Source organism: Pararge aegeria, chromosome 12 (assembly GCF_905163445.1).
Source record: "Pararge aegeria chromosome 12, ilParAegt1.1, whole genome shotgun sequence".
NCBI classification, from domain to species: Eukaryota; Metazoa; Arthropoda; class Insecta; order Lepidoptera; family Nymphalidae; genus Pararge; species Pararge aegeria.
In genome coordinates this window covers 7,483,715-7,497,703 of record NC_053191.1, presented here as the reverse complement: position 1 = coordinate 7,497,703, position 13,989 = coordinate 7,483,715, and the positions used below count along the sequence as shown (strand labels likewise).

At 31.9% G+C, this 13,989-nt stretch overlaps 2 protein-coding genes across 4 annotated transcripts; both read left to right on the top strand.

Annotated features, from left to right (window-relative positions):
- Positions 1-266: 266 nt before the first annotated feature.
- Positions 267-5,017, top strand: LOC120628359. 2 transcript variants are annotated; one of them, XM_039896687.1, is made up of 2 exons: positions 267-449; positions 1,229-5,017. In XM_039896687.1, exon 2 carries the CDS (start codon positions 1,235-1,237, stop codon positions 4,721-4,723), a length of 3,489 nt encoding a protein of 1,162 aa, XP_039752621.1. In that variant the 5' UTR covers positions 267-449; positions 1,229-1,234; the 3' UTR covers positions 4,724-5,017. The 2 variants fall into 2 exon arrangements, with proteins under 2 accessions (XP_039752621.1, XP_039752622.1); XM_039896688.1 differs by lacking the exon at positions 267-449 and adding an exon at positions 770-802.
- On the top strand, positions 4,726-13,648 carry LOC120628361. Of its 2 annotated transcripts, none has more exons than XM_039896690.1 (2): positions 4,726-4,748; positions 9,813-13,648. In XM_039896690.1, the coding sequence occupies exon 2, from the start codon at positions 9,819-9,821 to the stop codon at positions 13,299-13,301; it is 3,483 nt and encodes a 1,160-aa protein (XP_039752624.1). In that variant the 5' UTR covers positions 4,726-4,748; positions 9,813-9,818; the 3' UTR covers positions 13,302-13,648. The 2 variants fall into 2 exon arrangements, with proteins under 2 accessions (XP_039752624.1, XP_039752623.1); XM_039896689.1 differs by lacking the exon at positions 4,726-4,748 and adding an exon at positions 7,651-7,788.
- Positions 13,649-13,989: the final 341 nt, after the last annotated feature.

The following is a 13,989-nucleotide window of genomic DNA, read 5'->3' as shown; positions in this document are numbered from 1 at the left end:
TGACTGCGATTTGTGGTCGGTACTTCTGAGAATAGCCAAACTTTACTTTATGGCTTTGCAATAATAAACATTCTCCTTTAAAAACGGTGCGATGTATATTTATCTCGTTGTTATCAATATGATACGAGTGCGATGGAGTGATTATTTGGTTTGATTGAACAGGTTTGCCGCACCGCATCGCGCCGCGCAAACTCCGAATCGATCGGGGTTTGAGCGGCGCGATGCGGCACGGCGCATGTTTCTGACTGCAGAAGCCTGCGTGAAGTGTAGCTAGAGACATGTTTTATTAGCCTCCGGCCGCTCCTAATAAAGAGCGTGAATTTGTATCTTACAACTCGTTTTCGTTTGTATGCACCATAAATTAACTTACCTTAATTTGCATAAGGTTCTAGTGTACCTAATCTTTATATACTACAAGCTACTGAACAAAAGCAGCACCCAATAAAAAGGTAAGTTTTTGAAAATAAGTACCTACTTATCTATCTAGAATATTTAGTTGGGCCGTCAAGTATAATACATTATTGTAGAGTAGGTATAGCCTTAAGTGTGTAGGTAACCCCATGAGGTATCCTACCTATCAACCTAGGTAATAAATAGATAAGGCCCATAGGTAGGTACCCACTTACTGATAATTAATCGATTTTACGATTACGTACTACTTTATATTTTCTCATGATACTAATAGGTAAGTAGGGTAGTTTACAGTTCCCATAATAATATGATGCCTCTAAACATCTCAGACATTGATAGGGGCGTTTGCTCGTGGAAAAATAATGCGCAATGCGGCATATCGATCAGGAGGGTGAGTCATTGCGTAACTTACATAACCTGTACTGAATAGTAAGGTACTTCTACCTCCTACTTTATTCTTCTTAGATCATCTACCTAATATAAACCTACTTATAGCAATGTTCAGTAAGTAGCAGGTAAATGTGCAGATATGTAAGTCAGATATCAGCTAGGTATGTCGCATTACCGTTATATTATATATACCGTTCAACCGTGCGTCTTCTTTAGGGATTTTATGCGTTTATAATTCAGACTGTTTAGCATAGGTTCAGTATGAGAGAGGTTTGAGTTTTATGGAATGATTTATAAAGTAATATTAGTCTGGGAAAGATTTTCTTTTTAGCACCAACACTAATTCCAAATTGATTCTTACATGCTATAGCATGATATCTATTTAACATTAATCGATGTTTTTTTAATTTTCAAATTATTATTTCAGGACACAATGGCACCACTGTCAGTAGATGGAGACACGTTAGGACAAAAGCATCAAAATTACAATAAAATAGTAAATGAAGCGATCAAAAACAATCCTACACCACAGATAACGGCATTAAATTATGAAGAGTCGGATTTGGATAATCTATACAAAATAGATATAGCGTGTAACAGAAGAAATGTCGAATATATTCTTGAAGTTTTGAAAAGCGAAGACATGTTATATGTATCCCGAGCTATCAAGCAATCCACGTGGTTAATAACAGACCAGCAATACGCTTCCATTATTAATCCCGAATATTTGTATAACAGCCTTTCTCCTCAGATGACCACTAAGGCTTTTAACAAACTTGTTCTGCACATAAGGTTAAATTTAGAGGACGAAAATCGTGTTGAAGCCTTTTTTAACTATAGCAAAAAAGAAGATTTGCAAAAAGCATTCAAGTGGCTACCGGGTTGCTCTAATCTCTTTATTGAAGATATCATTCAGAAACATGCTGATGATATACCAGAGCGAATATTTAAGCGTTTATATGAAAAATCTATTACATTTGTAAAACTAACTCTGCGAAGTCTTAAATTACAATATTTAAGAAGAGACAAGATATCACCTGCAGTGTTTCTCGTAAAAAGAAACGTTGAAATGTTCTTAGATATTATAGAAGTATCTGATGTCGATTGTTTACCACGTTTCAGTCCAAAAATAACAAAAAAAGTAATGGAGAGCAGTCCTGAGAGGATAATGAAAAATCTTGAAAAATATGTTTCTGTTCTTGACATATCTACTTTTGCAAAATTTATAAAAAATGAAGAAGCTAAGGATTTTATTTTATCTCACATCCAAAACAAGAAAATGCGTTTCTGGTTCATACATAAAAACCTAAAACACTTTCTGAATCGACTGCCATCCGAGGAACGTTTTGATTTTATTAAAAAATATTTTATAGAAAAATTTCATCATGATAATGTTGAAGCTGAGACATGGCGTGATGTAGTAGTGCAATGTAGTCCACCGTTTAGAGGAAAGGAATCATCTTTGAAAAATATTTACAGCTGGTACATTTATGCACCATTTGATAGAGCTTTTGAAGAGTTGAAACAGTTGATTCGTAAAGAATCAAGTCCTTCCGATAGAATATTAGTTTTTAGTGTAATGCTAACTTGTGCTGGTAGTGATAAGCAAAGTGTTTGTAAGTTATTAAAGTATTACCGTGAACATCACATTAATGAACCATTCAAGTATAAAATTCAATTTGTTAATAAATTGCTGACTAAAACGGATACACACCGGTATGATAATGAAACTTGGGGATATTTAAACGATCTTTTTAATAGCATGGAGGTGTACTCTAAATCGGATAAAAATGTGCAATTGTGTGTGAAAGCCATAATTTCACACCATGTTGTTAATGGCAAAAATATTCCCGAAATTATAGAAAATAAATATGAATTTGAAAATTTGGATGGTAAAATTAAATTTAACGTGGAAGAAAGAGAGAAAATATTTGATTTCTTATACAATTATCTGATTTTAAAAATGAAAAATGATTTTAACACTGATAAGGAATTCGATGAAACTGTGGACTATGTAGTAAAAGTTTTAAATCTTCTCAAAGATTGGAATAAAGAACTCAAAGATTATCCATGCATACTCCAAAAAATCAAAGATCTTATAAATGCAAAAAAAAAAAAGTCTTGGAATCGGGATCTTTCGGAAATATATAATGTACAAAAATCTTGGAGAAAACTATTATTGGCAGAATCTATCCTTCTGAATCCTACCGAAGATAGCTGTATTAATGCTCTTAAACATAGTCCAAAGTTGTTTGAAATATATAGAGATGAAATTAAACAATTATGGATATATAAAAACAATCACATAGAAAGGTTCCTTAAAAAAATTCGAATTTATTGGTATCAATCTTTAGCAGAAAGTTTCAAAACAACTTTTTTAGAAAACGTAGAAGAAAGAAGCATACAAAGTCACGTTGCATTGATAAAAGGAATCTGTACTTTACTGCCACCTAAAGAACTTTTGGATTTCATAAAAAAATACGTCCCTAAGGAATCTAAAATTGACTGGAGTCAACCAGATGAATTAGAGCTTAATCTTTGGAAAGGTATTGGTAAAGGTATGCATTTAGCAAGACCCCATCCTCCTCTTGCTGTGGTTTTGCTATACGCTAAAGGAGATTATTTGCAATATGTGCTACCATCTTTAAATGCAATACTCCATAACATTAGCGCCAACAATATTGCCGAAAATTTACCAAAGCTTATTAATTCACCAGTAGCCTTACAACAACATAGCATTCAAGCTGCATTTTCTAAGCTAAAGCATGAGAAACTTCAAGGTATATTTTCTGATATATGGAAATCTAGTACGAATAGTACCATTCGAACTGTTATCTTTTGCCATACTTACAAAATGCTTTCTACGGAAACCAATGAATCTGATATAAAAGAAATATGGGACTTGCTGAGTATATTTATCGAAAATTTGACTTTTAATGAAAATAAGAAAATATATTTGACATTGAGCAAAGTTGAAAAAGTGCCACTATCCGTAAGAACTGAATTTTGGATGAAGAGTTATGATTTCTTAAAGAAGTTACCGGCATCTGCAAATTGCACAAGTCTTATTAATGATTTATGCTCTCAAATGAATGATATAATGGAGACTTTAGATGTTGGTTTTATGGCTAAAATATGTTTTGAAAATTTCGACATCAAGTTTACTACTGTCCAATACGACTACTCTTATCAGGTATCTTTGTATTTGCTGTCTACAAAGACTGAAGCTGCTCAGATGGAGCGTTACGAAAAAATTCTTTTACCAATACTGGAAAAAGCTATTGCTGGGTGGGACAAGCAACATAAAAATGTTTACCACGCAAGAAATAATTTAAGTGATATATTTGCTTCTATATCTAGAGAATTTGAAAATGTTGTCTTAAAAAAGCAAATGATTTTCCCTATTTCTATGTATACTTCAGCCCTGAATAAACTTCAAAATAATCTCCCAACCATAGAAAGTTATATGCTTTTAACAAATATAAAGTTGTCGTTAGGATACATACAAATTTTACATGATCAAAAAGCAAACACTGGTTCTGCAGAAAGCTTTGACATTAACCGAGATGTTGGGAAAGATTTGCGCTCTAGTGCAGCTCCAATTTTTGGTAGTTTATGTTTAAAATATTTAAAGGAAGACGTCGCCAACCATTTTCCATCCATTTACGTTATTTTTGCAGAAACCTTAGATGCTATATTTAAACAGTTTTCTATTAGTTTCAATGATAAATTGGCAGTTATCAAAGGCTTTCTTGAAGACAAGGATTTTATTCAAGGATATTTGGTAGTAATGAAATTAATACCAAGCTATTCATACGGAGACGAAGAAAATGCTTTGAAAAATGAATTGCTTGAGGCATTAAGCTTTCATCCTTTAGAAGAAGTCTTAATGCATTATTGGCTATTGCGAAGAGACAATTAAGTCAATATACTTTTAAACAACACAAGTAAGTTAATATACTTTTATACATTTACCATCAAGTCATAGAATCCATCGTGACTTATTCAATATGGGAGTATATATAGAAATTTATTAAGAAGTTGTTGAATATGGAGCGGGGTTTAGCTAAACAACCTAAGCAAACAATAAATAATAAGTCAAAAAGAGTAGAAAAAAACGTAGCCTAAGGAAGCCAAGATGACAGATGATAAGTAAAAAGAAGTAACTGAAATTTTGTGATATTTTTTGCAATTACTAATTATAAATATGCTCAAAAAAAAAATACGAATATTGACTTATTTTTTGTACTTTTGTCACGTAAAAAAAGATAAGTAAGTAAACAACTCATTTTACTTTGCATACGTCGAAGTACTCATTATTGTAAAAACCTTTTCTAGTCAAAATAATGTAAACAAAATAAAAGTAGCTTTCGGGTTTAAAGAGACATTGAATAATCAATCAGCACTAAGTACTATAAAGTTAGCGTAAGCATTAAGGTAGTAAATATTTGACGATATAAATAAATTTAAAATTTTCATTATTAAGCAAGATTTGATGTAAAAAAAAATAAAAAAACGGAAACAAAAAAAAATATTATAAGTGTTAGTAGTTTAGTTTGTAAGCCTTCATACATTACCTTTGCGAACTGTAGGTACCGATAAAGAGAAGGACTTAGTTAATTAGATTTAAGAGCAAAAAGAGCTAATCAAGAAGAAGAAGTGTAAAAACCAGTGCCACGAAGTAACTCGTTGGATCGTCGCGTCGCGTCGTCGCGCGCCTTTTGGGCGCAGTAAGAAGTTGATATCTCCCGCAAGCGATGAAATAAACCTGCCGATCGCTCTCCAGCGAATAATTTAATTGTAAATGTTTTTATGCTATTTGTTCGTCGTTTGTTCGTAGCTATAACTATTGTGTGCTGTTTGTTACTTGTATTAATAAAAGACCCATGTACGTCGATAGATGTTTTTATTTTTAGTGAGTATGCACATTTCTTTTACTCGTACCTAAATCCGATCATAATACCGACTCAAACAGTCTTCAATTATCAATTACAATGTCGCAAAAAAAGGAAGGAGCAGAAGAAAGAGTTGCTAAATGCACTGTAAAGGGTTTGTTCGAAGTCACACGAACTGAACTGAACAGTCATGTCACGTATTATTACTGTCATGTTCTGAGAAAATTTAAATGTCAGTTTAGATAGAATGGAAACGAGCAATTTGATGGTTCCATTGAAAATAGGACCGTACTACTATAAATTATAAATACCACAATTGTATGAACATCGAAACTCAACAAACAATTTTCTGCTTTTTTGTCCTTTTGAACTGACCATAAGATTGCCATCACCAATACTGAACTGCTACCGAACAAACACGCTCGGATACACAAGGGAAAGATCTTTGTGGAGAACGCTTGGGGAGGCCTATGCTGGAGAGCAAGACAATCAAATAACCGGTGTCTATTATCGTAATTTCGTACCAAAACAGTTGTTTTTTTGGAAATACTAAGTAGAAATAAGTTGAAATGCAATTTATAAGATTGTTAATAAAGGCTCTTATTATTATCATTATTAAGAAACGGTTTCGAGAAATTATAAATTAGGGGTGCAGTAGGGGCTTTGAAGTTAATATGCAAGTCCTATGGTTTTCAGATATGTGCAAATGAGCAGTTAAGTTATCTGTTTCAAAAAATAAAATAAATTTTTGGTGATTTTTTGGAATGATAAATCTACAAACATTTTACAAACAATTTATAGCATTGGTTTCTTTTAAAGCATATTTTATGAGAATTATTAATACCTAATCTGTTAGGTTAGTAATTGTACATAAAAGATATTTATATCACCGGGGGTGGTTAAATAGGGAGGATTTTTTTTACTGATTTATTTTTATTATTAAATCTACAAACCTAAAGTATGGAAAATAGTTTTATTTTAAAGCATAGAAATCTGTTTCGAAAATCAGGGGAAAAAAGGGAAAGGTTGGAAGTCTGAATGTAATGTAAGTCCTAAGTTTTTCAGGTTACAGATACCATAGGTCGCTTTTAGGGTAGTTATTATTATAAATAAAAACTACTTATATCGACTTATTTGAAAGGTTTGTCAGATTTTTTTTCATTATTAATTCTACAAACCTGAAATTATTAAATTAAAACTGTTAAAGCATAGACATACATCAGTTAAGAGGATATTTTATCCTAATATACCTAAAGTGAGAAGTGCTCACAAAATTTTTACCATTTTCACATTTTATGGTCAACGCTTAGAACATTAGAGGTAAAATAATTACTGTCATGTGCTTAAGAAGTTGCTAACCATTTGTTCGAGAAACCATTCTAGGGTGGAGTGGGTTTTGATGCTTCAATATCAGTCGTGTACACGGTGTCCTAATGTTCTTATTTCTGTGGTAGTAAGAACATAAGGACATATTAAATGGCGTACCTTAAATTAACTTTTCCTATTGCTTGGCAAAATAAACAATATTCTTCTTTGACGGCCGATTGGCGCAGTTTGCAGCGACCCTGCTTTCTGAGTCCAAGGCCGTGGGTTCGATTCCCACTACTGGAAAATGTTTGTTTGAGCATGAATGTTTTTCAGTGTGTGGGTGTTAATATGTATATTGCTATTTATTTATGTATATTATACATAAAAATATTCATCAGTCATCTCAGTACCCATAACACAAGCTACGCTTACTTTGGGGCTAGGTGGCGATGTGTGTATATCGTAGTATATTTATTTATTTATTCTTTACGATGTATATTTACCTATCTCGTTTTTATCATTAGTTATGAAGGCCACGTGACCGAGTGATTATTTGTTTGATTGAATGGGATCGATTCGGAGTTTCTGACTCACCCGTGGCGGCGCGGAGGTGCGCATCGTTCTGACTAAAGGACTGTGTGCTGTGACTTTAGGTTGTTTTATTCGGCCTCTGGCCGCTACTAGTGGCAGGCGTGAATTTGTAATTTTTTCTTCGTTTTCGTTTAACTTATCATAAGGAATTAGTGTACCTTACCTACCAACTTATAGGTACCTAACAATTAAGGTAAGTTTTTATAAACAAGTAGGTACTACCGAAGTATATGTTACCTACATATACTTCGGTAGTACCTACTTGTTGTACCTATCTGTTTGTATAATTAGTATGTTTAAGTGGCCCGCTCAGTAACCACCTACCTACGTATATCTACGTAATTTTTTTTGATTTTAATTTTTAGAATATTGTACCTACCTCGGTATATAGATAAGACTAGTAGATAGGTACACTGCTCAAAGATAATCCCTACTTATTTTCTTGTTTTACCTATCTAAAGGTAAGAAGTTTACCGTTGCCAAAGTGTTGTTATAGCCTAGCCTTTTTTTTTATTTAAGAAATTAAAATATCGCTTGCTTTAATGGTGATGGAAAACAAGACACCTGCATGCCTTAGAGTTTTCCATAATGTTCTCAAAGGCCTAAAGTCCACCTATCCGCTTGCCTCCTATCCTTTGGCCTGGGTGCTAGACTACGGCATAAATCTTTCTGAGCGGCGATCCGTAATGGGTTGATAATGATGAGGGAATATATAAATATATATAGCCTAGCTTGTGTTATGGTAACTGATGAATATTTTTATGAATAATGTAAATAAGTACTTATAATATACAGATAAAAACTGGGTTTTTATCTGTATATTATAAGTACTGAACCATTAATGTTCATCAAACAAACATTTTCTAGCTGTGGGAATCCAACCAACAGCCTTGGACTCAGCAAGCAGGGCGCCGCCCATTGCGTTAATCGGCTGTCAAAGTTTGCTTGTGGCAAAATATTGTGCAATGCGGAATTTCGATCAGGAGGATGACTCGTTTCGTGATAAGCATTGACTAAACTGACCACTGACGTAATCAATCAATCAATCAAATCTTTATTCTATTTAGGCTATAGTTACAGCACTTATGAACGTCACATTTTTTTGTTTTATAAATATTATTGTAAAAAATAATGATCAATAATTAATAATTAAAATTAAGTAAAGTTTATGTTAGAGACTTAATATATATAAGAGATGTATAATACAATTTTGTTCTAAAGCATTAATTAATTATTTACGTAATAAGAATAACGTCAGTAAAACTAACACGTTTAAACATTGATTGTAATCTACTGTTATTGATAATATCAACATGAAACTAATTTTCGACGGCCGTTTGGTGCAGTTTGCAGCGACCCTGCTTTCTGAGTCGAGGGTTCGATTCCCACTACTGGAAAATGTGTGTGTGATGAGCATGAATGTTTTTCAGTGTTTGGGTGTTTATATGTATATTGCTATTTAAATATGTATATTATTCATAAAAATATTCATCAGTCATCTAAGTACCCATAACACAAGCTACGCTTACTTGCGGCTAGGTGGCGATGTGTGTATTGTCGTAGTATATTTATTTAAAAAAAAAATATGCAAGGAACCTAAAGAATTCGGTATAATATTATATATCGTGCGAGACTGATGTAGAGTCTTGACATCTTGGCTCATTTTATGCGACGAAACGTAGCCTACAAATAAGAGGAATTTGAGGGAAAACCGGCTAGGGGTAACAGCTGATATTCAGATACTACCATTTTTGTGGGTTTGTAATTTATAGATCGTCTAGGCTGAGTATAAATAAATAAATTAATAATTATATTAAGACAAAACATATTATATTAAGTATTAAAATAACTGATGATGATTAATAATTATATTAAGACAAAACATATTAAGTATTAAAATAATTATTTATGAATATTGTATACAAATACTTATAATATACAGATAAACACCCAGACACTAAAAAACATTCATGTTTTTTTATACACAACATTTTTCAGTTGTGGAAATCGAACTCACAGCCTCGGACTCAGAAAACCGGGTCACTGTCCACTGCGTCAATTGGCCGTCTGTTTGTAGAAAGAGAATATGAGTTTTGCCTATTTATAACTTAAGTATGATTTAAAAACAAATATTACGTTGATCCATCCATGCTACGACATGAAAGCTAAATATTTAACATTAATCGATCTCTTTTATTTTTCAAATTATTATTTCAGGACACAATGGCACCACTGTCAGTAGATGGAGACACGTTAGGACAAAAGCATCAAAATTACAATAAAATAGTAAATGAAGCGATCAAAAACAATCCTACACAACAGATAACGGCATTAAATTATGAAGAGTCGGATTTGGATAATCTATACAAAATAGATATAGCGTGTAACAGAAGAAATGTCGAATATATTCTTGAAGTTTTGAAAAGCGAAGACATGTTATATGTATCCCGAGCTATCAAGCAATCCACGTGGTTAATAACAGACCAGCAATACGCTTCCATTATTAATCCCGAATATTTGTATAACAGCCTTTCTCCTCAGATGACTACTAAGGCTTTTAACAAACTTGTTTTGCACATAAGGTTAAATTTAGAGGACGAAAATCGTGTTGAAGCATTTTTTAACTATTGCAAAAAAGAAGATTTGCAAAAAGCATTCAAGTGGCTACCGGGTTGCTCTAATCTGTTTATTGAAGATATCATTCAAGGACATGCTGATGATATACCAGAGCGAATATTTAAACGTTTATATGAAAAATCTATTACATTTGTAAAAATAACTCTGCGGAGTCTTAAATCAGAATATTTAAGAAGAGACAAGATATCACCTGCAGTGTTTCTTGTAAAAAGAAACGTTGAAATGTTCTTAGATATTATAGAAGAAACTGATATGGATGGTATTTTTGGTTTCGGTCCAAAAATTACAAAAAAAGTTATGGAGAGCAGTCCTGAAAGGATAATGAAACATCTTGAAAAATATGTTTATATTCTTGACATATCTACTTTTGCAAAATTTATAAAAAATGAAGACGCTAAGGATTTTATTTTAACTCACATAAAAAACAAAAATATGCGTTTGTGGTTTAAACATAAGAACATAAAACACTTTATAAATCGATTGCCATCTGAGGAACGTTTTGATTTTATTAAAAAATATTTTATAGAAAAATTTTGTCATGATAATTCGGAAGATGAGACATGGCGTGATGTAGTAGAGCAATGCAGTCCATCGTTTAGAGAATATGAATCACCTCCGAAAAATATTTACGGCTGGTACGTTTATGCACCCTTTGATAGAGCTTTTGGGGATCTGAAACAGTTGATTCTTAAAGAATCAAGTCCTTATGAAAGATCATTAATTTTTAGTGTAATGCTAACTTGTGCTGGAAGTGATAAGCAAAGCATATGTAAGTTATTAAAGTATTACCGTGAACATCACATTAATGAACCATTCAAGTTTAAAATTCAATTTGTAAATAAATTGCTGTCTAAAACTGCAACACACAGATTTGATAATGAAGCTTGGGGTTATTTAAATGATCTTTTTAATAGCATGGAAGTGTTCTCTAAAGCGGATAAAAATGTACAATCATGCGTGAGAGCCGTTATTTTATACAATTTAATGAATGGCAAAAATATTCCCGAAATTATAGAGAATAAATTTGAATTTGAAAATCTAGACAGTAAAATTAAATTTAACTTGGAAGAAAGAGAGAAAATTTTTGACTACTTATACAATTATTTGATTTCAAAACTAAAAAACGATATTTATACTGAAAAGGGATTCGATGATACTGTGGACTATGTCATAAAAGTTTTAAATCTTCTCAAAGATTGGAATAAAGAACTCAAAGATTATCCATGCATTCTCCAAAAAATCAAAAAACTTGTTGTAATAAGGAAAGAAAACTCTTGGAATCGCGATATTTCGGGAATATATAACATCAAAAATTCTTGGAAAAAGCTGTTATTGGAAGAATCTATCCTTCTGAATCCTACCGAAGACAGTTGTGTTAATGCTCTTAAACATAGGCCACAATTGTTGGAAATATATAGAGACGAAATAAACCAATTATGCATACATAACAACAATCCCTTGGAACGGTTCCTACATAAAATTCGAATTTATTGGTATCAATCTTTAGCAGAAAGTTTTAAAACAACTTTCTTAGAAAATCTTGAGGAACATAGCAGTGAAGTTGCCTTGATAAAAGGAATCTGTACTTTACTAGCTCAAAAAGAACTTTTAGACTTTATAAAAAAATATGTGCCTACGGAATCTAAAATTGACTGGAGTCAACCGAAACCAGAGCTTAGTCTTCGTAAGTTTATTGGTACAGGTATGCATATAGCAAGACCCCATCCTCCTCTTGCTGTGGCTTTATTGTATGCTAAAGGAGATTATTTGCAATATGTACTACCATCGTTAAATGCAATACTTTATAACATTAGCGCCACCAATATTGCCGAAAATTTACCAAAGCTTCTTAATACACCAGTATCCTTACAACAACATGGCATTCGAGCTGCATTTTCTAAGCTTAAGTATGAGAAACTTAAAGATATATTTTATAATATATGGAAAACTAGTACGAATAGTACCATACGAACTGTTATCTTTTGCCAGACCTACAGTATGCTGTGTATGGAAACTAATGAATCCATAATAAAAGAAATATGGGACACGTTGGTTATATTTATCGAAAATTTGACTTTTAATGAAAATAAAAAAATATATTTGACTTTGAGCAAAGTTGAAAATGTTCCACTTACCGTAAGAGCAGCATTTTGGATGAAGAGTTATGATTTCTTAAAGAAGTTACCGGCATCTGAAAATGTTTCTAGTCTAATTAATCATTTATGCTCTGAAATGAAAGATATATTGGAGACTTTGGATATTGATTTTATGGCAAAATTTTTATTTCAAAATTTCGATATTAAGTTTACCACACAACAATACGATTACTCCTACCATGTATCTGTGTATTTGCTTTCTACAAAGACTGAAACTGCTCAAATGGAGCGGTACGAAAAAATTCTATTACCAATACTAGAAAAAGTTATTGCTGCGTGGGATAAGCAAGATCAAAATATTTACTACGTAAGAAATAATTTAAATGATATATTTGTTTCTATGTCTAGAGAATTTCAAAATATTGTTTTACAAAAAGAAATGATGTTTCCCATTGCTATGTACACTGCAGCCCTGATTAAACTTCAAAATTGTCTTCCAACAAAAGAAAGTTATATCTATTTAACAAATATGAAGTTGACTTTAGGATACATACAAATTTTACATGATCAAAAAGCAAATAAAAATTCTGAAATAAGCGCTGACACTGACCAAGAAGATGTTTGGAAAGATTTGTACGCCAGTGCAGCCCCAATTTTTGGTAGTTTTTGTTTAAAAGGTTTAAAGGAAGACGTCGCAATACATTTTCCTTCAATTTACGTTATTTTTGCAGAAATCTTAGATACTATATTTAATCGGTTTTCTTTTAGGTTTCATGATAAATTTACCATTTTTAAAGTCTTTATTGATAACAATGATTTTATTCAAGGATATATGCTAGTTATGAGATTAATGCCAAGCTATTTATATGATGATGATGAAAAAGCTTTGAAACATGAATTGCTAGAAGAAATAAGCCGCCATCCTTCAGAAGAAGTTTTAATGCATTATTGTTTATTGCAAATTAATGATTAGGTAAATTTGAAAAGAAAACGTTTGATCCCCATAAAAGGTTTAATAATGAACATACTCCAATTTGGCAGCGTAATAAAACTTATCGATGTAAAACTCCTATTCAACAAACATTTTGATCACATAATTATGATAACAACGCGCTTATCTGATAAACCTTGTATTTTCTGCAAATCGATCTGGGGCGTTCACCCAGAAAACGAAAAAAAACTTTAGGAACTAGAAAGTTATAGTATATGGAAGCTCTCTAACAACTTAAGGGGAAAACAACAATAAGACTTGCAAAAGCTAATTTTATGAGAACTTTAAGAAAATTATCTAATGTCTATTTGGAAAACCTATAAAAAAAACGCTCAAACCTTTATTAGTCTTTTATTACATTTAAAAAATAAAATGTAGCCTAAGGTAAACAAGTGCTCACTATGTACGTATATTTTCTGATCAAAATAATGTACGTAGGTAATTTAAGTGCAAAGTAATTATGTAAAAACATTAACTTCATATAAATACATCAATATTAAACTAAATTAAAAAGAAACAAAGAAAACAAAAAATAAAACAGAAAATCTAAACCATTTTTTTTGATTTTCATATTATGTGAAACTTTATACCTACATAACGAACCACTAAATAAGTATCGTTTTATTTTCTGCCAAAATATATGATATTGCAGCTCAGGGTATTCATTGTA